This window comes from Colletotrichum destructivum, chromosome 8, assembly GCF_034447905.1.
Source record: "Colletotrichum destructivum chromosome 8, complete sequence".
Lineage (NCBI taxonomy): Eukaryota > Fungi > Ascomycota > Sordariomycetes > Glomerellales > Glomerellaceae > Colletotrichum > Colletotrichum destructivum.
Window position 1 is genome coordinate 3,972,044 of NC_085903.1, and position 19,306 is coordinate 3,991,349.

Here is a 19,306-nt window from a genome sequence, read left to right on the forward strand (position 1 = left end):
AAGACACTCCTCTGAGACCTTAGTGCAAACAGCATTTAATTTCCCGGCGTAACAATCCCTGAGCTTTGGGGGATCTGGGCTTGATATCGCCATTCATTCTCGTCAGAGGTCCAGGCTTTAATAAGGTCTAGCTGTAACGGTACTCGTCGTTGATCAGTGTTGATAGAATGGGTAACAGACGAATACCGGATCATGGTGAAGTCAGATATCACCGTATCTGTCATGACAATGATATGCTCTCCGTGATATGCGGAATCGGAGACTTGAAGAATTTCTGGACGAGATCTCAAACGTCGGTCTGATTCGAATGAGTACGGGGGCGGAAAATCTTGCACGTCTAGATGGCTCGCCACATTATCCTCGCACTTTTTCCAGCATAACCCTCCACCACCTGTCTGCGGATCATATATAGCCATGACTGTACGGTCGATATTTGGACCATCACCGTTGAATTCGTCGGCCTGATATGCAGCCCATAGCAAGACATGTCCGGTCGGAGGTAGAACAGCGGCCGCGACAGTCACCAGTGATACCTGCACACTTGGCCCCCAATGCCCAGTTTCCGAGACATCAGGGTGGATTGCAAATACAGATAAATGAGAAGCTCGCGATACGGTCAGGTGGAAAATGATGAAGGGGATAGTGAGGAAGGCAACGGCATTTGCTATGCGGATCATGTCGCAGATTGAGACCGTGGATATTCTGATAAACGTTTTCCCGGAAAGAAAAGTCGATGGTTAACAGAAAAAAGTTCTCTACAGGCTGGATATCACAAGACTCCGAACAAAAGAATGAACTTTGGTAGAATCTTACTCATTGAGTAGAAAATTTGGAAGATTGACAATAGAGCATGCATGTATCGTAGTTTTAACTCCCGATGTTACATTTCAAGGTGTTAGATTCACAATGGTAGCGGACGAAGCTAGAGGCGCCAAGCAGCTGGGCCGAGCAGAAGTAGATGTTCCTTATCTCTAAGCACCTCATATGGAAAGTAAAAAGTATATTATCTGCGTCTAATCAAGTGAGGGAATTCTTTCAGCTCTGTCGTGGGCTGGGTTGTCCAGTATAGGCCATGCTCCAAGCCCACTTTTGGCTGACCAAGTATAAATAAAATCAAATGTGGGGTTGCGCGATTGCCTGCGTCGAGCCACTTTTACTACGTCACGTATGTAATCTGTAGCCACCACTCTTAACAGCTCCAAAGTGCCCTTTATGTATTCTGCACGTGCCTTAATTGCAACAGATAATTTTGGCTATAGCTTTCGTATGTAGGAAGGTTTAATTATCCTACTAAGGTTCAACTATTCTAGTAAGGTTCAATAGTTTCAGTAGGCTGCGCTTATTCCCCCTACGCGGACTTCAATACGTCCCCTCTAGCCACAGCCATTGCTAATTTTCAGCAGGTAGATACTCAATCTAGTGTCCACCTCTTCAGGGATACCAAAAGTTAATGTTTAACTGTTCTAAGAAGCAGGCATTCTTGCGGATTGTGTGAACCTCAACATTCAGTGTCCCTACGCCCTGCTGACCTGGTTTTTGGCAGCCCCTTTCCTAGGCGATAAAGCCCTTACAAAGTTTATTGCGACGAAGCCTGCAGCAAGCCCTTCGTAGCCGCAGACCAGCCGGCTCAGCCGGCTTAGCCAATCAAAATGTCCGATCTCCGACGGCCTTCGAAGTTCCTTTTGTGCCTCTTGCGCCCCCTGATTTAATTGTAATAGCTAATTTGTGGCTTCCCTTTCGTATCACTTAACACTGTAGGTGTTGGTATGCGTAGTTGTCTCTTAGCTAGTGTTACAACTAAAACTTCCGAGACTCGGGTTGCAGAAATTACAGACCATTTTTGGTAAGCAGGACTGGCGCTTGGCATCGCCATTCTTGAGCTCGGCGGCAGCTTCAGCTGAGTATATCTCTAAGATCGTGGGGAAACAGCAGAGGATAGGGATGTAAGATTTCATATGAGTATTTGTCATGCAAAGAGAAATGGGCAATGCAAGTTAAGAAAGAGAAGGCCCTCGACTCTATAATGCATTTCAATGTAGACGAAAGCTTGGATTGAGGACACTGACCATTTCGGCGAGTCTTTGGCACAGTATTTGGATCGAGGTGGGAAAACAGGGAGTGGATAGATACATCATTATACGTTGGTTAGATTCAATAATCTATATCTATACACTAGGCTATCCTTTGAAAGTTTAGGGTGATATTCGTCCCGAGATGAGACAAGTTTGTCATGATGGCCTGCACCTGACTCTGGTCGCATGCCATGGTGATGGAAACATTAAAGTGACACGGAAACGGAACAGAGTGCTCGTCGGGCTGTCGTAGCCAAAGAGGTGTCGTTGCAGAGTATGGCTTGTCTTTCATGACACAGTCTGCATTGACGAAGCCCGAATCCGTCATCTTGGTGTCCATGGTGATGGGAGATCCCATTAAGCCGGTCGGCGAGAAGTGCAAGTCATCCGTCTTTGGTTCTCCCAAGTGGATGGCCGTCCTATCCTTGTGTGTGGGCCCAGAATCCTGACTGTTGGGGGTCGGGCAACCGTTTGTCGAGTGTGAACCTGGGATCCCAGTTTTGATTAGCAACGAACCAGATGCTCTTTGGGGGGATCACGTGTATTACCATAAAACATTGGCGGTGACCTCTGGTTGGAGGTGGGGGCCGTGTCTTCGTTTCTAAAGGGACGAGTTGATGCCGAGGGATAACAAGACTCGATGAGCGACTCAAACTGCATGCAGTTGTCTACCTGGGTCTCAAGCATCTCAGTGCCAGGAGTCATCTTCAACAGTGTCGGCCTGTTGCTGGACAGAGGCTCCCTAGAAGCTGACTGTCGTCTCTGTGGCCTTTCCCCCTTGTCCGAAGCGCCGCTACTTTGGTTGAGCGCGGCATTATCCTCTTCGTTGTCGTCGCAGTCGTCCTCTTCCGAGTCGTCGTCATCCTCGTCATCGTCATTGTTGCTTCCCGTGCTCTTGCTGCCAACGGACTGGGCGGCTGGCTTGAATAATGCCGGGTCTGTCAAGTTGAGGAGTTCCCACTGTGATGTTTGGCTTTGTGAAGAGACGCTGTTGGGGCCGCTCGACTGGCGTTTTCTGCCTATCGCGTCGGACTCGCCTTGTCTGTTCTTCTTGTTCTCGTTTCTCAGTCGTAGGGTTGAATAGCGGTTCTTCAGCGCAAGTGTTGTCCGGATCGGTGTGTGGAATCCCGCAATGGTCGCCCAGTTGGTGCCGTGGGTGAGGACTTCGTGGAGTAGGCTTGCGTCCTGTGACTTGTTAGAAATGTCTGTTTCAGCTCCAGCAGCAGCAGCAGCAGCAGCAGCAGCAGCGTTTAGACAAAGGGCTGACCAACCTCTTCCTCGGCCCAGTCACAATAGTTGATGTTGGGGTTCAAGACCTGACTCCAGTGGCTTGAGCACTGGTCTGAGTTTCTGGACCTGACTTCGGCCGCAACCTGGCTCCAGTTCATCCCATACGTTTGGACTGCGGTGAAGAGCCGCTCATCCTCTTCCTCGGACCAGGGGCCTTTGTTGATGTGATTGTTTGCAAGACTGTTCCACCATCTCCGGCGGCAATCTTTGTTGGATCGTCCCGGCACCGATTTTGCGAGTTCGCGCCAGAGAAGCGGCCGTGATTCTTCCTCGGCTGGTTTCCCTCAAGAGGTCAGCACATGTAGGGATGATGGACGCAGCAATACGTTTGGTACCGCACCTTTTTGAACAGCAGCGCAGAGGAGCTTGTCTTCCTTGGCGGTCCAGTTTCGTCTAATTCGCGACATGGTACATGCAGAGAGGGGTGGGTAGCCGGCAGTTGGTCGGGTTGGTTGTGTTGGTTGGTTGTCCGATGTCAATTTGCAAGCGCCAAGAGGTAGAGTCTAAATAGCCTACGATGCCAAGAGGTTCCAAGATCACAAGCAATCCAATCATGTCGGCATTTGCAGAGTATGGGCTTGGAATTCGCCCCCGGTCAGTTCCGCGTTCGCCCCAAGTCTGCCCCCGAGTCATTAGCGGGCACCACACCATGTTACAATCAGCAATATGTTAGGATAGCGAAACCTTGTGAGGACCCCTGTGGCAGCTGGCTGTGGGAACAGCTTGACGGTGGTCTTGTTGTACATCCATCGTACAGGTGGAAGCAACACAACACACCGATGACTAGTACTCATCCGTCCGTCCGTCCGGCCGATAAGAAGGCCAGACCGGGATTCAAGCGGGACCTGTGGCGGTGGTGGCAGTGCCTATTTGATTATAAATGCACTACATCTATACGAAGGTCAAGATGGGAACGAAACCGAACTGGGCAGAGAAATTGCCGGCCATTCGGGCCGCTACGAGGCGGACTGTTTCGGGCCACGGGCATTTTCATGGTCTCCGGGGCAGGCAAATGACAAAAAAACCAACCAGCCGAATCCAGAATAGTGTCGCAGCAGAGCAGAGCCCCCACACACTCCAGTTGCCGGGCAGTGGATCCTGCGAAGCGGCTTCCCCTCCCCGAAAAGGGAAGACAACCCCCTCAGTAACCCCCATCATTGCAACATGGCATTATTTTATAGTTTTGGATGCATCTTAGGTAGCTCGTGGGATGGAGCCTTTCTTGCCATGATGGGTTAAGCGTACAATGAGGCCTGCTCGGGAATACTAATCCGCCAAAGTGAAAACAAAAAACTAAAAAATATTACCTATGCACCCTCTCCTCCTGCAATGGTGAGTTGGATTCTGCATCAACGCGTAATTGCCCCAACGTATCTCCTAATAAGGGAGGTAGTTAACTACTCTATCTGCGGTAGTCAACTGCTGCAGTTGCTAAACTTATTCCTTCAACAAGACCCTTATCTCTCTCTATACCTTGGAGTGGCTGTCGCAAGTAAATCTGGAGAACACTTGTTTTGGCGGAGTGGTCCCTGCAGGCTGCCGTAACATGAACCCCATCACTACCACGTGTAGTATCCTCTTGATCTGACGCGTAGCATATCCACCAAGAGGCCACCGTCATTTTACCAGTTGCTGTTCTTCCTCCAATCTATCTCCCCTGTGGCCTTATCAAGCAGTGGGCCTGTCAGACGGATAGAGGAACCTGGATGCCCCCTCCTTCTGCTTACGCTGTCTTTTGGCAACAATCACAAAGGACCTGCGCGGGGACACTGGAGACGGTGGGGAGACGCCACGGTTAAATAGAGTGATGCCCGAGCGTCCGTTCCATCGAGCGCATCAGCTGGAGAACGGAGACCGGACAGGACAACCGGCCGAGACCGATTACTGTATGTAAGTTTGGCTTGCCGGTTGTGGCGCGGTCTAACCTTTCCAAGACACCAGCAGCCGACGGGAGCCCGGCTCGTCGCGCTCAGTCAGTCCCGGTGCAGTGACGTCGGGGTGCCAATTTTGGGACAAGATCCTACATCGAACGTGTGTATACGAAGCCCGGTGAAGCCGGTGGGATAGATGAACCGGCTCTGCAACAAGGAAGCTAAATATAACCATACTCGCCATGTGCCCGGTTGCCCAAAACTCAAAACAGTTTTGCGATTCGCGACATAATTGTAACCCCCCGCGTGTGTCTGTCTGTTGACTGATCACTCCGTGACAGTACCGCTGGCATCTGTCCCCGCTCGCAAACGATGGGCCTGAGACCAAGTTGCCGTCAATATGATAGTGGTCGACCGGTGTGTGTGTGTGTGTGTGTGAGTGAGAGAGAGAGAGATAACCACTGTATCATGTGTGCACCGAGTAAAGATGCTTGTCCGTGGCGCGGAACCGAGTAATTACCCCCGTCGTGGCCCGAGTATTGCACAGGTGTTTCCACCACCCATACCGTACCCAAGTAAGTTCGTGTGTATATAGCGACTAGGCAGGTGATTTGCTAGCGAAATTATCCCTGAATCGCGACTTGCGAGTCAACCAACTCTTCCGTGTATGTTAGACTACTATTCATCCCGGGCTGCGCGAAATACCTCTTTTCGTTCTCGCCATCGGATCCATTTTGCCCCGTGTGCGTATCAGCGACGACCATGGCCGAGGACAACCAAGAGAAGCAGTTCATGCCGTTGATGCGGGACCATGATTCCGATGCCGACACGTTGGACGAGTTCACCTGCCAGAAATGCAGACACGCCGGCCGCCAGCAGACTATCTGGCCTGCGGTCGGCGTCAAGGCCATCCTCATCGCCCTGTTGGCCGTCGCCGTCGTGATGACCGGGCTCGGTATCGTGGCCTTTGCCGTCGTATACCAAAACAGCAACAACTGCGACCACCGCGAGCATGAGTCGAGCACCCTCAACTTGCCGACGGATTCTCTTTTCGGAGATAGTAAGTTGGCATCTTTCCGTTGCAAGACCTTGATCCAGTTCTCGTGAAGGAATCAAGCAACCGATCAAGCAAGTAAGCAGCTCGTTAACTTCCTTATCATCGAACTTCAGTCCCGTGGCGAAGGGTGATTATGGAAAAGGATCCCCGATACCATGATCCCACCCTTTCTGCGACCGACCAAGGCAATATGGAAAGACTAAACGACACTTTTGTCTGGAGCGACATCCTGCCGAGTAAGCGCCTGCACCCCCCCGTGCCCGATGGGATCTTGATCTGATAACCTCGTCCCAGCAACCATGATTGCCGTTCCCGATCCGTCCATCTATGGTTTAAGCGGCGGCGGTAAGGTATGGGAAAATCCGGCGGACTTTGACGATAAGACTGAGGCATGGACCGTCTCCGTCATGCATCAGCTTCACTGCTTGGTTAGTCCAGTCCCTTTTTCATCTTGATACAAGCATCTGGTCCGTTCTAAGTGAGAGCCGGAACACTAATGGCGGGATTCGCCCTGATCAAACAGGCCGATTTCAAGAAAAACTTCAACAATCTGAGGAGCGGCGGCGCCCTCAACGACGGACAGTACGCGCACCTCACGCACTGCGTCGAGATTGTGCGCCGCAACGTCATGTGCAAGGCCGAGCTCGCTCTCGAGCGTCCCAACGACCCTCACATCTGGCCGGTCCAGCACGTCTCGGGCTGGGGCAACGCGCACGTGTGTAGAGATTGGGATCAGGTCATGGCTGCCATCAAGAAGTACGCCATCACCCGCGGCGAGAATGGATGGCGAAGGATCCGGGACGATGACCCGAAATTGATTATTTGAAAAAGTCCAAGTCGCCTACTGCCAGAGGCAGAGTTGCGAAAGATTGACTATTGTTGATTCTCTATTTCCTGGACGTATAGTGCTTATTACATAACTACTATATAGGCAGGATGTACATAATCTCTCCCCTGTGGGTTCATAGCTAGTGGAGCAAGTTTTCCTCAATCAAATAGGTTAGAACTTTCACAGCAGTGTCTATATTGTCACGCAGCTCCCGAAAAGGGCCCTCTTAATTACGGGGCTCTGCGTCACACAAATGTGTACTGGTTCGGTCGGAGAGTTTTATTTTCTTGCCCATGATAATAGAAACATGAACTTAGACACCCTCATATGATTCAATTTAGGATAACGTACGGAGTCGACGCATAAACATGTTATACAGGAGAAAACCTTGCGTAAATGAATCATATTAACCAACTACAGAAAGTGGGAACGTGGCCACGGCCTCTCGTTATTCCTCATCCCCAGGCAGCCAGATCTCGTGCCCGTTGCCCTCTCTACAGGCCAGGGTCAGGCAACAAACAGATACCGAAACGGCGGCCAGAATCCAAAACGCCAAGCCCGTGAATGCGTGTGATGTTCCATAGCTATAGATCACGCCCGAGACGGCCGAACCGAAAGCGCGAGCTGCGCCGCTCGAGACAAAAGCAATGCTGTGCGTGCGCGCAAGGGCGGACGGATGAGGCGATGCACTGAATTTGGCCGGATTAGCCCCTCTTCTCAGCCCTTCACAATTACACTATGGCAGGGAAAGATTATTATCGAGGGTCACTTACAGTCTGATGAGCATCAGCTGCGATGGCGTGACGAAGACGGCGCAACCGATCATGGCCAGCTGCACGCAGATTGCCAGCCCCCAAACAGCAATGCTGTGAGTGCCTTGGCCTTCCGATACCGATGGCGTCAGCCTGCCGACGACGGCAATGTACGGCGCGATGGTGTAGATGACGGGGAAGCCTCGCATGAAGATTCGCCATGTACCCAAGGCGCCCAGCTTCTGGCTTACTCGCGGGTATACCCAGAACTGCAAGGGCAAACCCAACACGCCAATGACGGAGAGAGTCCAGCCAATATCGGACGGGGCCATGCCCACTCCGCCCGAGAACCGAAAGGGCAGGGCGTCGCCCTTGGCATGCCGGACCACGGGGTCGCTCAGGAAGTTGACCCAGAGGGATGTGTACGCAGCCAGGTGACTGTCGTGGATCGATGAGACGATGAGCATCAGAACCAGGTTTCTGGTCCACATGCGTCGGAGAGGGAGTACCGGGGGCATCTTGCGCTTCGGCTCTGTGGATAGAGTCTCCCGGCTACCTGTATCGTCGTCGCCTGCGCTGCTGCTTGGCGACCGCAAGGTATTCGAGTCGTCGCTGTCGGTCTCCATGAGAGGCACGTCTTCCACGCCCGTTGAGAGCTCGTCGACATCCAAGCGTGTGTATGAAGTGGTCTGTCGTCTGGGCGAAAACCAAGACTTGATTCTCTTTGCGATGGCCGCGGTGGGGTCGTGATGGTTCCGTACATGCGGAGACGTCTACAAAGATTTTGGGATTGCGTTAGATACGTGCCACACATCGCTTGTTTTTGACGTCATCGTTAGACATACCTCTTCTAGAAAAAAGAACATGACCAGGAATGCGACGAGGAGGATGACGGTATTGGCGAGTGCCGGGGGAGCATACGGATAGGTCTTCAGGAACGCACTGTTGCCGAACCTCGCTGGATACCTACCGGCGAGATTGGCCAACTGGCCTCCCATCATTGGGCTCAGGAGAATGGCCAGATTGGTCGCCATTGCGAAGCCTACAAAAGCTCTCGACAAATACCTGTGTGAGGAGTCGTTGGTCAGTACTGGCGGTCTTTGGCTCTCATGGCATCCGCAGTGAAGCAACACGGTCAGAAACCTACTTTTTCTCCTGAACCACCTCGGTGACGACCGTTCGACACGTTGCGACGTTGCCGTTGAAGACGCCTTCAAGACCCCATAGGAGGACGCCTTGGTAGAAATGCCGAATGAAGCCAAAGGAGCCGCAGCTGAGGACTGGACGGAACAGTTGTCAGGCTTCGTTCACGGGTCGGAATCAAGTCGGGCTTCCAGGCCAGATGATGGACACTTACGTGAAGCCCCCGTACCGAGCAGGAGAACCAGCTTGCGACCCCCCCTCGGGGAGTCGGCGAGTTTGCTGAGAAGGAGGGATGACAGGCATTGGCCTATGATGTAAGCAGCTTGGATCGCTGCCGACTGCCTCACGATCTGTCCGGATGATAATGTTGGGTCCAAAGACTCGAGTTGGTAGTACAAGTAAGTCTGCCAAGGGCGTAAGTGTTATTGTTCTCGCTGGCCAACTTGACAATGTCACAATGTGTCGTGAGGGTTCGCTTACAGAACTGGAATATCTGACAGCGGGCTCAGCGAAGCGAAGCAGGAACAGGATGGCCAGTTGGTCTTTCTTGGGCAAAGACATCCATCCTACTTTTTCGTCAACTGAAGCCATTTTTCCTTTCTCAGGTCAGGTCACAGCTGTGAGGGCCTCGTGCGCGTGCTTGTTGTGCGCTGAGCATATGTGACAACTTCAAGTTCTAGGTTTCAAGGCCGAATCAGTCAGTGTATTCAGGCTAGGTACAGTACATCTACAGTTTTCATGAGAGCCCTTTAATGCAGACAACACTGCGATGCTGCCAGATAACGTGACCCCAAAAGGGCTCGTTGCTACTTGTTTCCACGCGAATCAGGGAACAGTGGCCACGACCAGGGTTGTCTTTGTCACGTTACAAGGATGAACAGCACCAAGTAAGCTGCTCTGCAACAGGTAAAAGAAGGCGCTGTGAGGGCCTCTGCGCGCGTGCTTGTAGTGTGCTACCATAAGCACACGTAACAACTTCAGGCTCAAGGTTCAAGGCCAAGTTAGTGTATTTAGGCTACTTAAGTACAGTGCATTTACAGTTTTCATAGGCGACTTTTAATGCAGACAGCGCTGTAGTGCTGCTGGACAATGTAACCCTAAAAAGCCTGCTGGTACAGTATCTGTACTTGTTTCTGCGCAAATCAGGGAATGGTGGCTACAGCCAGGGTTTTCTTTGTTATGTTACGAGGAAGAACGGCACCAAGTAAGCTGCTCTGCAACAGGTAAAGAAAGGCATGTTGGGCTGCCAGAATGAGCCCCGAACCTAGAGCTGATTGCCGCCTCTCCAGTGCTGTTTTCCGACCTTGCAGTCTAGACACATACCGGAACTTCTCCTACGCCTTGCCGGAGACGACGGTATTTGTGCAATTTGTGTCGCTATATGCTGGGGCGGAGACGGGTAGACGGATACGCAACCTCTCGGCGGGCCCGGGTAAGCAACACGAGTCGTCCTTCTTTAATGACACGTTGGGGTTGCTCCAAGACCTTTGATTCCATTTCTCCCCGTTGTATTGTTTTCGCGCGACATTGTGTTGACTTTGCCCTTTGAAGAATGTTTCCCTTCAAAACCAGTGCGTCTGAATTTGAGACCACGGACCGTGGGCAGTACAAGGTCCTTGATGACCCAACCGACGATGACCTTGGAAGAACGCCGCTGAAGGAGCTGGGACACCTGAGGAAGCGTCTGCGGTTCTACCAAGTCGGCTTTTACACGGTTCTCGCCTTCCAAGCCCTGGCCGTTGTCTACTGGGCTTTCCTGGGCCATGCCGACTCACACTCCTCCGTCACGTATCGCGAACTAGAATGGAGCGGTTTGCTTGGAGAGGACTGGAACGGCCTTGTTCCTAACGGTCAGTGAAATCAGTCACCTGGACAGGGAAGAAAAAAAAAGCAGTGAATCGCTGACAGAAAGGGTTGCTACAGGTGTTGGCCAGCCGCTGAAGCCGGTTTATTTTGGTCCGGACCATCCCTACTACATGCCCGAGGATATTTTCGACGATTTCGACAAGTCCATGGCCATGATTGACAAGTGGAAATCGATGCATAACGGTGAGTTGCATCCAACGCCTCGGATTCCAACAATCTGTTCTTGCGAACTAATACGGAGTTAAACCCACTCTCAGGCTCCAGCGTGCTTGTCGACAAAGACGCGCCTCGTGTCAAGAGAATCAAGCCGGATGGTGATGTAGCCGAGATGGAGCCGTTCTGGCCGTGGGAGCCTCGCGCCGATGGCAAGCAGATCTATGCCATCCGCGGGTTTCACCAGATGCACTGCATAGTATGTAATTCTGCGCGATTGCGGACAAGAAACCGGGGAGAAACATGGGATACCTGTGCTAACTATCTACGTCCTGCGCAGTTTGTCATCTCGGAAGAGTTCACCTTCCATTACAACAGGGTCAACGAGACCAAGTGGACAGCCGGGCACGTGGCGCATTGCATCAACACGGTCCGCGACGCCATCATGTGCATGGCGGACTCCCAGCCGTTGTCCTTTGCGAACGGCTACAAGGTCGGGCACGCGACGGACGACCAGGCCATGATGTGCCGCGACTGGAAAGCGTTGCACGCCTGGGTCAGCGACCCGAGCCGGGGCGTGCGGGTGAAGAATGACGCGCCGCCGGGGAGCAAGTCGGACAAGATCGTGCCCATCATTCCGTACCCAGAGCTGACGGAGGCGGAACTCAAGGGCGATGCGTGAGGGTTGGGCGGCACAGAAGACGATGCTCTAATGTATATCAGTGGAATTCAACTCGAGCATGCAGCGCTTTCGTAGACTTTGAACATCCGTCAGCATTTCACATATTGTATGCTTTGTAGAGTTTTGCACAAGACTAAATGTTATACTTGTAAACAGTTTGCCAATTCTCCTACCAAATATCGTGAAGATACCGCGTCAAGTCTGGTCAGTGTCCTGTAGACGAAGTGCTTGAAGTGAAGAGGTAATTAAAGCCTTAATAGTCAGCGAGGACTGTCGTCGGTTCATTGATGGATACACAAGAACATTAACACTGTCGTTCCGCAAATCAAACAACAAGTCGAACAAAGTCTCAGGATCATGTGTTTCTTTCGTTTTTGTGACGTACATTCCATCATTGATCAAAATTGTTTATTTGGTAGTGTGCATTCCATCATGCCGAAAGTCCTTTCTCATTACATTCCGTCATAGTTCAAAGTGCTTAAGCATGACACCCGAGAGCTTGGTGAAAATCCTCCGCCGCTCCTCTACCAGCTTCATGTACGTCTCTCGGGGCTCAATGGCAATGGAGTCAATCACAATCAGCTCATCCCCCGTAAGCAACTCCGCATACGCCTTCTCGGTGAACTCGTCCAGCGGCATGCCGTACGTGCGGCCCCGCGGTCCTGCGTAGTCATGAAGCTCACCTTCGTGGTGTCAGTATGTGTTTGTAAATGTGCTTAACCCAAAGAAGAGGGCGGCTCGTGTTGAAGTGTCCCAAATTTGGGCAACACGACATGGAAAAATGAACGGGATGAGATGCAGATATGGTTGGGAAGGCTTACTTTGCACGACTGGGGGGTAGATCTCGACAATCTTGGTGGGCTTGTGGCGGTTCTGTTCGCGGAGACAATCCACAAAAGAAGTCAGGGCGGCTTTGGAAGCCGAGTAAGCAGCGAGAGTGACGGCCGGCACGACGCCGAGGTGGGTGCCGGTCACGATCAGGCCCGTGGGTGTCGTCTTGGCCTGCAGGTGAGGGAGGAACTTGATCATAAGGTTGACGAGGCTGGAGAAGTTGACGTTGATCTCGTTGTGGAACGCGGCCAGGTCGAACTCGGCCGGCCGCGACAGCCTGGTCATGCTCTGGACGCCCGAGTTGAGGAACACGCAGTCCAGGTCCGGGTGCTCGGTGAGGACCCTTGTTTGTCGGAGTATCAGCACAAGAACGACACCACCCACCACACGGACAAAGGTGGATTCTCACTTTTGGACAAACGCATCCATGCCCTCGGTGTCTGTGACATCGAACCTGATGGCGGCCGCCTTGCTAGGGTCGCCGTGCTTCTCGACGAAGCTGTCCAGCCTGTCTTGGCGGCGGCCGACGGCGATCACCTTCGCGCCCACGCTGACAAGCTTGTCGGCCATGCCGGCCCCGATGCCGGAGGTGGCGCCGACGAGAAGAACACTCTTGTACGGGAAAGACATTGTAATGGGGACTCGAATTACGCAATTCACAAGTTTGATGATAGAACTGGAAGCATATAGCTACCGCGTCAACTTGATCTTTGCGCGGGGTTTTAAAAGATAATCGCACTGAAGGCACAGCACATGTATGGATACGACCGTGCTGTGACAGGTCCAGTATACGTAAATCAATGCATCATCAACCTTACTACAGTGCTTGCGCAGGCATCTTGCTGTTTCACTGACCTTTCAGTATCTGTGGCCCTTTTCCTATCGGCCTACTACCCGGGTCAATCCCCGAGGCAGTTCCCTCTCCCCCCCGGTAGCAACCGCCGCTCGGGCCAGTGGTTTTCTATCTCCCGGTGCCCCCTCACACGTCGTATGCCTCCAATTTGACGTGATGCGCTAGGGACGGCCCCATGTGCCAAGAGGACATGGGTGACGGGAGGGGAGGCTGTCGAGCTGACTCGAGCAATACCCATGCAATGCTACGTGGCAAAGGCGTCAGGACCAAGGAACCAGAGATTTCCCAATTACTCGGTGCCGGGAACCATTTACTCGGTGTCCGGCACCAAGTATATCGCGTTATCGAGCCCCACCGGACAGGAAAGTAAAAGTAACAGCAGCAACTAGGATTAGGTGGTGGCTAGGCTGCCAAGGACACGCCGAGACGGGCTGACAGCGGCAGATCTTCGCCAAGGTGCCTTGTCTGGGGTTTTATCATGTCACAATGTGACAACCATGTAAGTAGATAACAAACGCCTGTCGAGATACCGAGGCTTCCGTGCCACGAGTCACATCCGAGATGCTGGTCCTTAGCTACCGCGGAAGTATAGTAATATCACAAATCACACCCTTACTCGGAGGCCGACATGGGCCTAGCGGCACATGGCAGGGTCTGTCTACAGGTAGAGCCGGAGAATGCGGAGCTGCATCCATCTCGGTCTCGGTAAACTACCCCGCGTATCTGTACCGTATCCGTATTCTGGACACAATATCGAAATCTATATCCAACTTTAACCAGCTGCGTCGTGCCCCCTGCCCTCCCAAACACCCCCCCACCCCCCTTCTGTCCCCTGTGACGCCTCCCATACGCTGCATTCCTTCTTCCCCCCCAAAGCTGGCTTCGATGTATCAGGCACTACCCCGAATTATGGCTGTGGACCAGAGAGTCGCCATGGCGCTGTTGGCGTTTGCTTTCCTCTCGTTGGTATGGCTCGTCTCCAGACTGTTTACCGGAAATTCCGACTTGCCGTTGATGGGCAGCGAGTATGGCAGTTCGGAGAAGCGCCGGAAGGCGTATCTAGCATCTGCGGGTGCCATTTACAGAAAGGGCCTTGACTTGTTCAGGGACAAACCGTACCGGCTAGAGACCGCCGATGGTGTGTAGTTGTTTCTATGATGACAGGCTCGGAGACTGACGTGAGCTAGGTGAGCGCATCGTGGTGCCCATGTCGGCCATGGACGAACTTCGACGCCTACCCGACGATCACTTGAGCATGATGGATTCCGTGAAAGAGGTAGTAGATTTCATACATTCACGCCACAAAACACTCCAAGATGTGGGCAAAGAAACTGACAGCCGGGCCACCAGAGCACCGAGACGAGATACACCGGCATGACGGATGTTGCCGACCTGCAATTTCTGGCCCATGTTCTCCGGGCAGACCTTACGCCGAATCTCGGTGAGTGGGCAATCAGTCCAGAAGAACATCTCTGTATCTGGATATGACGGTTAACAACATGTCTCCAAGCCCGTATGAACCTGAGACTGGCGGACGAGGTTTCCCGGACGGTGGATGAGACCATCGGAGCATGCGAGGACTGGACATCTCAGCTCATGTACAGGCAGCTCCTCCGAATCGTCGCCATCGCGTCGGGCAACACGTTCCTCGGGCCCGAATTGTGCCGCCGCGACGAGTACGTCCGCTCCAGCATCAGCTACACTGTCGACGTGTTCAAGGCGATTGCGCAGATCAAGAAGTGGCCCAAGTACCTCCGGTTCATCGGCCGGTACTTCACGCCGGAGCTCAAGACGATTGCGGTGCACCGCCGCAACGCCGAGGAGTTCTTGCTCCCCGTGATTCAGCAGCGGAGAGCCCGGATGGCCAAGGGGGAGGAGATTCCCGACGATTTGCTGCAGTGGATGACGAAAAAGGCCAAAGAGCGCGGCTTTACCGACGTCATGCTGGCCGACGCCCAGCTAACCCTGAGTATGACGGCCATCCACACGACGACCATGGCCATCATAGACGCCATGTGCGAGCTGGTGATCCGGCCGGACCTCGTCAACGAAATTAGGGACGAGGTTGCAGGGGTCTTGAGAGAGCACGGCGGCGAGTTCACCGCCAACGCCCTCTTCGACATGAAGTTGCTGGACAGTGTAAGTGCCACGAGGATGGCGGAAGATGGATGGGATCGGTTTACGGTCTTTTGGTGACCCTGATACTGAGCCTTGGGTGCAGGTCATACGAGAGTCTCAGAGACACAACGCCGATGGCAAAAGTAAGTCGACCACGGTGATGAAGAACCGAGATGGAATGAGAGATCAACACACTTACAAAACAACCGACAGTTCGTTTCAACCGTATCGTCCTCAAACCCATTGTCTTGAAGGACGGCACCGTGATCCCCAAGGGGTACACCATCGAAGCGCCGTATGCCGCCTTTGTCAACGACGCCCGCAACTACCCCGAGCCCGACACCTTCAACCCGTATCGGTTCGTGGACCTTCGCGAGGGCAAGGCGGCCGACCCGATCGGGTACAAGAGCACAGAGCAGTATCAGTTTGTGACGGTGACCAAGGAGAACATGGGGTTCGGGTACGGACGGCATTCCTGGTAAGATCTCTCAACACCTGAAGACTTCAACACATCCCCAGCCCCTCCTCCAAGACATATCTCCAATCGGTGGTGGCTAATGCGAGACGCGAAACAGCCCGGGCCGGTTCTTCGCCGCCAACGAGATCAAGATGATCCTGGCCTACATCATGGTCCGCTACGACATGAGGATGCCGGGAGGCGGCAAGGAGAAACACCCCAACGTCGGGTCTGGCGCACGATCGCGCAAAGACCCGGGGGCCAAAATCGAGTTCAAGAAGCTTCCGACGCCTTTGTTTTGATGGCCAGCCTTGAGTCTACCGGCTCGTTGAAGTCAGTGGTCTTTGTTTAGATGAAGGATATGTAAATCATTCAGATAATAAAATATCAATCCGCAGTTCTGAGTCCCTCAAGAGCAAAAGCGAATGGTACAACGTGTAGATGATGTGATGTAAGAAACTAATGAGTCGGTGGTGAATAAGGGGGCCGCAGAATCAACCGTGAACTATAAGCACCGAATTGGTGTATCATGTTGGTTTCTTACAGTATTGTTGTGTGCAGGTTCCCGCTGCTTTGTCTCCTTCAAATCCACTATACTAAGTATAAAGGGCATCTCAAGGATAGTGCGATGGCGCAAGAATGATCTGGGTTCATCGAAAGTTTTATCAAAGTACAACGGCTCATGATTCCATGCTTTAGTTTAGGTTCAAGTCATTAGTTGTTCTAGAGAGTTTCTATGGGTTTCTTCTCTATGCTACGGGGTTTACAACGTCTTCTTTTTGACGAGCGTAAAGGTTACGCTGTTGGCGCTGGCGGCTCGGGCTGCTCGGGTTGGGGTCGTTTCTTCATTGTAGCCCAGAGCCCTGACTGAAAGAAAAACCACGAGTTTTCCACCTGGAACCTCTCGGGGTCGACGATGCGGATCTGTTTACACAAGTAGACAACGTCAGCAAAGACTTGTTGATGACGACAAGGGGGGAGGGGGAGGGGGAAAGGGGCCGACTGGAACTTACATCGTAGTTGAGAATCAAAAAGGGGATCAGCTTCTTGATTTCGAGAATGCCCACGTACCGGCCTAGACAAATACGGCGGCCGCCACCAAACTGGAACACAAGGATCAGCAAAGCACACCAACCAACTAACGAAGAGAAAGACAAGACCGAGAGACTAACCGTCAGGATGCCCTGCTCCAGCTTCTTCTTGTGGGCCTCGTCCTTCTCCAACCACCGCTCGGGCCGCCAGAAGTCGGCGTCGTCGCCGAACCAGCCCTTGTGGCGGTTGACGACAAAGGGGCTGCCGCCGACGACGGTGCCCTCGGGAAGAAAGCGGCCGAGGATGGTGATGCCGCCCTTGGGCACGACGCGCTCAAAGGGCAGGTTGAAGGGCGGGTGCATGCGGACGCCCTCCTGGACGCAAGCATCGAGGTACGGCAGGTTGCGGACCTCGCTCCACTTGGGGAAAGGCATCGACACGTTGGCGTCGCGCAGCTCGCGGTAGAGGGCGTCGAGGGTGTGCGGGTACTGCAGCAGGTTGAAGAGCGTCGTGCCCATCAGGCTGCCCACCGAGTCGGAGCCGGCAATGACGTTGGAAAAGGTCCAGGCGACGGGGGCCCTAGAGATGGTCAGTTTGGATATTGTGATACAAACGAACGTAGTCATGGACAAAGGGGCAGCGTTGAAAAGGGGTTGCATGTTTGGGCATGTGTGTGTCTCCCTTACCAAGGCGGGACGGACGAGTCCTTTTCGACAATCTCGATGTAGCGCGTTAGAAAGTCCTTTCCGCGGCCGTACTTGTCGTCGTTGGCGTCGTTGGCGGCGGTGAGCTTGGCTCCCTGCTCGGCGCGCTGCTGCTTCTTGTCGGCGATGGCCTTGCCGACAAAGGCGACGATGCCCATGGACGCCTGGAGGCCGAGGATGCGCTGCAGAAAGTCACCGACGCGGTTCTTGCGGGCCAGCTTGTCGAACCAGGGGATTTGGGTGTACTGGTGAGAGATGCTGTCAGCCGTGATGTTCACATTCACGTTCATGTTCAGCCCTTTGGGTGAGGGAGGAGATATGTGCTCACCGGTGCCGAGACGCGCATAAAGTGGACGATGTTCTGCAGCATGTTACCGACGTCTTTCCCCGTGTCGAGAAAGCCGTAACGCTTGGAAAAGGTCAGGGTGCCCATGACATCAAAGGCAAAGTACTGGGCCCATTGGCCTAGGTTGACGACGACGTTGTTTTGGACAAAGTGCGAGTCGAGCTTGTCGCGCAGGCACTCGAGCACCTCGTCGACGCGCGGTTCCAGGTACGGCACGTTGGCGAGGGTGAAGAGCGGCGCGATGGGGCCCTTGAGGGTCTTGTGCACGTCGTCGCTCGTCGTGTTGAAGATGGCCTCGAGCTTGCCGCCGTTGGGCGTGTATCCCTGGAGGGTTGGGTAGAAGTCGGACTGCCATGTTGATGTCAGCTTGGTCGTCATGGTAGTTGTGGCTGTATAGGGTTATTGTAGTTGTGAATATGTTCTCTCTCTCTTCCTCTCTCACTCTCTCTCACACACACACGCACACACACACACCTTGGGAAACCCGGTACGGGTGGTGTAGATGACGGGCAGAACCTCGGGGTTGCTGATGGAGACGGTGTTGGGCCCGATGCGCACGACCTCGCCGTGGCGGGCGTGCTCTTCTTGGAGGATCAGGTGGGCTCGCGTCGTCTTGACCCAGAAGATGCGTTGCAGGTTGGTGAAACGGGCGAGGAAGGGTCCCGGGATATGGCGCAGACGCCACCACGTGCGGCCGAGCTGGAGGACGCCGAGGACTAGCAGTGCGGCGAGGGCCAGCGGAACGAAGTGGGCTTGTGCGACGGCCAAGGGGGCGGCCCGGACGGGAATTGTGGCGGCCATGTTGGTGGTGAAGGTGGTAGAGGTGGTGGTGGTGAGGTTCCCGGCCGAATCCTCGTGAGTGAGAGTCATGTAGTGGTATCCGGGCGGACGGGAACAAAGAGGAGAGGAGAGACCAAGAAGTTGACGTGCTCTGTGTGTGCGTAGGACAGTTTTGTGATTAATTATACGCTGCTTCAGTGGACGCAGTTCACACGATGCATGTTGAGATGGGATTATATGATGTGCAACTGTACGTGAAGTCCTACGCATTGTACGTGTAGTCCTATAGATGATGGTTACCGCGCGGCAAATGGTCACGGATGTTTGCTAATACTCTCACTTCCCTGTCCAAAATGTGCTTAACTTTATCCTTACCTGGTTCCATAACTCGGAGTACAGCCCAAGACGGTTTCGGTGGGTCTCGGGAGGGGCGGATATGTGTTCGGCCGGATGGACACCGAGTAAAATGC

General features: G+C 53.3%; 8 protein-coding genes across 8 annotated transcripts; 3 read left to right on the plus strand and 5 right to left on the minus strand.

Annotated features, from left to right (window-relative positions):
* Window positions 1–35: 35 nt before the first annotated feature.
* Window positions 36–677, minus strand: CDEST_13046 (Putative immunoglobulin-like, galactose oxidase-like, Early set domain-containing protein; the record flags this gene model as incomplete). Its single annotated transcript, XM_062929202.1, has 1 exon — window positions 36–677. One exon carries the CDS (start codon window positions 675–677, stop codon window positions 36–38), a length of 642 nt encoding a protein of 213 aa, XP_062785253.1.
* A 1,453-nt stretch (window positions 678–2,130) lies between these two features.
* Window positions 2,131–3,821, minus strand: CDEST_13047 (Putative SANT/Myb domain, Homeobox-like domain superfamily protein). Its single transcript, XM_062929203.1, has 4 exons — window positions 3,703–3,821; window positions 3,344–3,636; window positions 2,621–3,257; window positions 2,131–2,558 (listed from the first exon to the last, which is right to left on the minus strand). The coding sequence occupies exons 1-4, from the start codon at window positions 3,767–3,769 to the stop codon at window positions 2,173–2,175; spliced, it is 1,383 nt and encodes a 460-aa protein (XP_062785254.1). The 5' UTR covers window positions 3,770–3,821; the 3' UTR covers window positions 2,131–2,172.
* Window positions 3,822–5,873: 2,052 nt separating this feature from the next.
* CDEST_13048 (Putative mycotoxin biosynthesis protein UstYa) lies at window positions 5,874–7,302 on the plus strand. The gene is made up of 4 exons (XM_062929204.1): window positions 5,874–6,293; window positions 6,404–6,526; window positions 6,585–6,718; window positions 6,814–7,302. The coding sequence occupies exons 1-4, from the start codon at window positions 5,996–5,998 to the stop codon at window positions 7,114–7,116; spliced, it is 858 nt and encodes a 285-aa protein (XP_062785255.1). The 5' UTR covers window positions 5,874–5,995; the 3' UTR covers window positions 7,117–7,302.
* Window positions 7,303–7,552: 250 nt separating this feature from the next.
* On the minus strand, window positions 7,553–9,749 carry CDEST_13049 (Putative major facilitator superfamily, MFS transporter superfamily). Its single transcript, XM_062929205.1, has 6 exons — window positions 9,495–9,749; window positions 9,229–9,418; window positions 9,019–9,151; window positions 8,717–8,936; window positions 7,893–8,644; window positions 7,553–7,808 (listed from the first exon to the last, which is right to left on the minus strand). The coding sequence occupies exons 1-6, from the start codon at window positions 9,603–9,605 to the stop codon at window positions 7,568–7,570; spliced, it is 1,647 nt and encodes a 548-aa protein (XP_062785256.1). The 5' UTR covers window positions 9,606–9,749; the 3' UTR covers window positions 7,553–7,567.
* A 770-nt stretch (window positions 9,750–10,519) lies between these two features.
* Window positions 10,520–11,864, plus strand: CDEST_13050 (Putative mycotoxin biosynthesis protein UstYa). Its single transcript, XM_062929206.1, has 4 exons — window positions 10,520–10,864; window positions 10,938–11,063; window positions 11,138–11,292; window positions 11,374–11,864. Exons 1-4 carry the CDS (start codon window positions 10,567–10,569, stop codon window positions 11,713–11,715), a joined length of 921 nt encoding a protein of 306 aa, XP_062785257.1. The 5' UTR covers window positions 10,520–10,566; the 3' UTR covers window positions 11,716–11,864.
* Window positions 11,865–12,108: 244 nt separating this feature from the next.
* Window positions 12,109–13,328, minus strand: CDEST_13051 (Putative short-chain dehydrogenase/reductase SDR, NAD(P)-binding domain superfamily). The gene is made up of 3 exons (XM_062929207.1): window positions 12,956–13,328; window positions 12,537–12,889; window positions 12,109–12,398 (listed from the first exon to the last, which is right to left on the minus strand). Exons 1-3 carry the CDS (start codon window positions 13,174–13,176, stop codon window positions 12,178–12,180), a joined length of 795 nt encoding a protein of 264 aa, XP_062785258.1. The 5' UTR covers window positions 13,177–13,328; the 3' UTR covers window positions 12,109–12,177.
* Window positions 13,329–14,226: 898 nt separating this feature from the next.
* Window positions 14,227–16,348, plus strand: CDEST_13052 (Putative cytochrome P450). The gene is made up of 7 exons (XM_062929208.1): window positions 14,227–14,537; window positions 14,587–14,678; window positions 14,738–14,840; window positions 14,910–15,538; window positions 15,621–15,660; window positions 15,731–15,995; window positions 16,093–16,348. The coding sequence occupies exons 1-7, from the start codon at window positions 14,285–14,287 to the stop codon at window positions 16,274–16,276; spliced, it is 1,566 nt and encodes a 521-aa protein (XP_062785259.1). The 5' UTR covers window positions 14,227–14,284; the 3' UTR covers window positions 16,277–16,348.
* A 330-nt stretch (window positions 16,349–16,678) lies between these two features.
* CDEST_13053 (Putative cytochrome P450) lies at window positions 16,679–19,085 on the minus strand. The gene is made up of 6 exons (XM_062929209.1): window positions 18,531–19,085; window positions 18,039–18,404; window positions 17,693–17,955; window positions 17,147–17,585; window positions 16,988–17,077; window positions 16,679–16,898 (listed from the first exon to the last, which is right to left on the minus strand). The coding sequence occupies exons 1-6, from the start codon at window positions 18,924–18,926 to the stop codon at window positions 16,770–16,772; spliced, it is 1,683 nt and encodes a 560-aa protein (XP_062785260.1). The 5' UTR covers window positions 18,927–19,085; the 3' UTR covers window positions 16,679–16,769.
* Window positions 19,086–19,306: the final 221 nt, after the last annotated feature.

What these genes read in the sequence shown, in the direction of transcription:
- CDEST_13049 (XM_062929205.1), bottom strand. Translation starts at nt 9,605, where the DNA reads ATGGCTTCAGTTGACGAAAAAGTAGGATGGATGTCTTTGCCCAAGAAA. An exon ending in CTGTCAGATATTCCAGTTCT is followed by an intron (nt 9,419 to 9,494) that starts GTAAGCGAACCC and finishes CGCCCTTGGCAG; the next exon opens with ACTTACTTGTACTACCAACT. An exon ending in CAGCTGATGCTCATCAGACT is followed by an intron (nt 7,809 to 7,892) that starts GTAAGTGACCCT and finishes GGCCAAATTCAG; the next exon opens with TGCATCGCCTCATCCGTCCG.
- CDEST_13050 (XM_062929206.1), top strand. Translation starts at nt 10,567, where the DNA reads ATGTTTCCCTTCAAAACCAGTGCGTCTGAATTTGAGACCACGGACCGT. An exon ending in GAACGGCCTTGTTCCTAACG is followed by an intron (nt 10,865 to 10,937) that starts GTCAGTGAAATC and finishes GGGTTGCTACAG; the next exon opens with GTGTTGGCCAGCCGCTGAAG. An exon ending in GTGGAAATCGATGCATAACG is followed by an intron (nt 11,064 to 11,137) that starts GTGAGTTGCATC and finishes ACCCACTCTCAG; the next exon opens with GCTCCAGCGTGCTTGTCGAC.
- CDEST_13048 (XM_062929204.1), top strand. Translation starts at nt 5,996, where the DNA reads ATGGCCGAGGACAACCAAGAGAAGCAGTTCATGCCGTTGATGCGGGAC. An exon ending in CTGGAGCGACATCCTGCCGA is followed by an intron (nt 6,527 to 6,584) that starts GTAAGCGCCTGC and finishes ACCTCGTCCCAG; the next exon opens with CAACCATGATTGCCGTTCCC. An exon ending in TGCATCAGCTTCACTGCTTG is followed by an intron (nt 6,719 to 6,813) that starts GTTAGTCCAGTC and finishes CTGATCAAACAG; the next exon opens with GCCGATTTCAAGAAAAACTT.
- CDEST_13052 (XM_062929208.1), top strand. Translation starts at nt 14,285, where the DNA reads ATGTATCAGGCACTACCCCGAATTATGGCTGTGGACCAGAGAGTCGCC. An exon ending in AGACCTTACGCCGAATCTCG is followed by an intron (nt 14,841 to 14,909) that starts GTGAGTGGGCAA and finishes CATGTCTCCAAG; the next exon opens with CCCGTATGAACCTGAGACTG. An exon ending in ACACAACGCCGATGGCAAAA is followed by an intron (nt 15,661 to 15,730) that starts GTAAGTCGACCA and finishes AACAACCGACAG; the next exon opens with TTCGTTTCAACCGTATCGTC.
- CDEST_13047 (XM_062929203.1), bottom strand. Translation starts at nt 3,769, where the DNA reads ATGTCGCGAATTAGACGAAACTGGACCGCCAAGGAAGACAAGCTCCTC. An exon ending in CTGCGCTGCTGTTCAAAAAG is followed by an intron (nt 3,637 to 3,702) that starts GTGCGGTACCAA and finishes GAGGGAAACCAG; the next exon opens with CCGAGGAAGAATCACGGCCG. An exon ending in GTCACCGCCAATGTTTTATG is followed by an intron (nt 2,559 to 2,620) that starts GTAATACACGTG and finishes CTGGGATCCCAG; the next exon opens with GTTCACACTCGACAAACGGT.
- CDEST_13053 (XM_062929209.1), bottom strand. Translation starts at nt 18,926, where the DNA reads ATGACTCTCACTCACGAGGATTCGGCCGGGAACCTCACCACCACCACC. An exon ending in GACTCGTCCGTCCCGCCTTG is followed by an intron (nt 17,586 to 17,692) that starts GTAAGGGAGACA and finishes GACCATCTCTAG; the next exon opens with GGCCCCCGTCGCCTGGACCT. An exon ending in TTTTGATTCTCAACTACGAT is followed by an intron (nt 16,899 to 16,987) that starts GTAAGTTCCAGT and finishes TTGTGTAAACAG; the next exon opens with ATCCGCATCGTCGACCCCGA.
- CDEST_13051 (XM_062929207.1), bottom strand. Translation starts at nt 13,176, where the DNA reads ATGTCTTTCCCGTACAAGAGTGTTCTTCTCGTCGGCGCCACCTCCGGC. An exon ending in ATGGATGCGTTTGTCCAAAA is followed by an intron (nt 12,890 to 12,955) that starts GTGAGAATCCAC and finishes CCGACAAACAAG; the next exon opens with GGTCCTCACCGAGCACCCGG. An exon ending in CTACCCCCCAGTCGTGCAAA is followed by an intron (nt 12,399 to 12,536) that starts GTAAGCCTTCCC and finishes GACACCACGAAG; the next exon opens with GTGAGCTTCATGACTACGCA.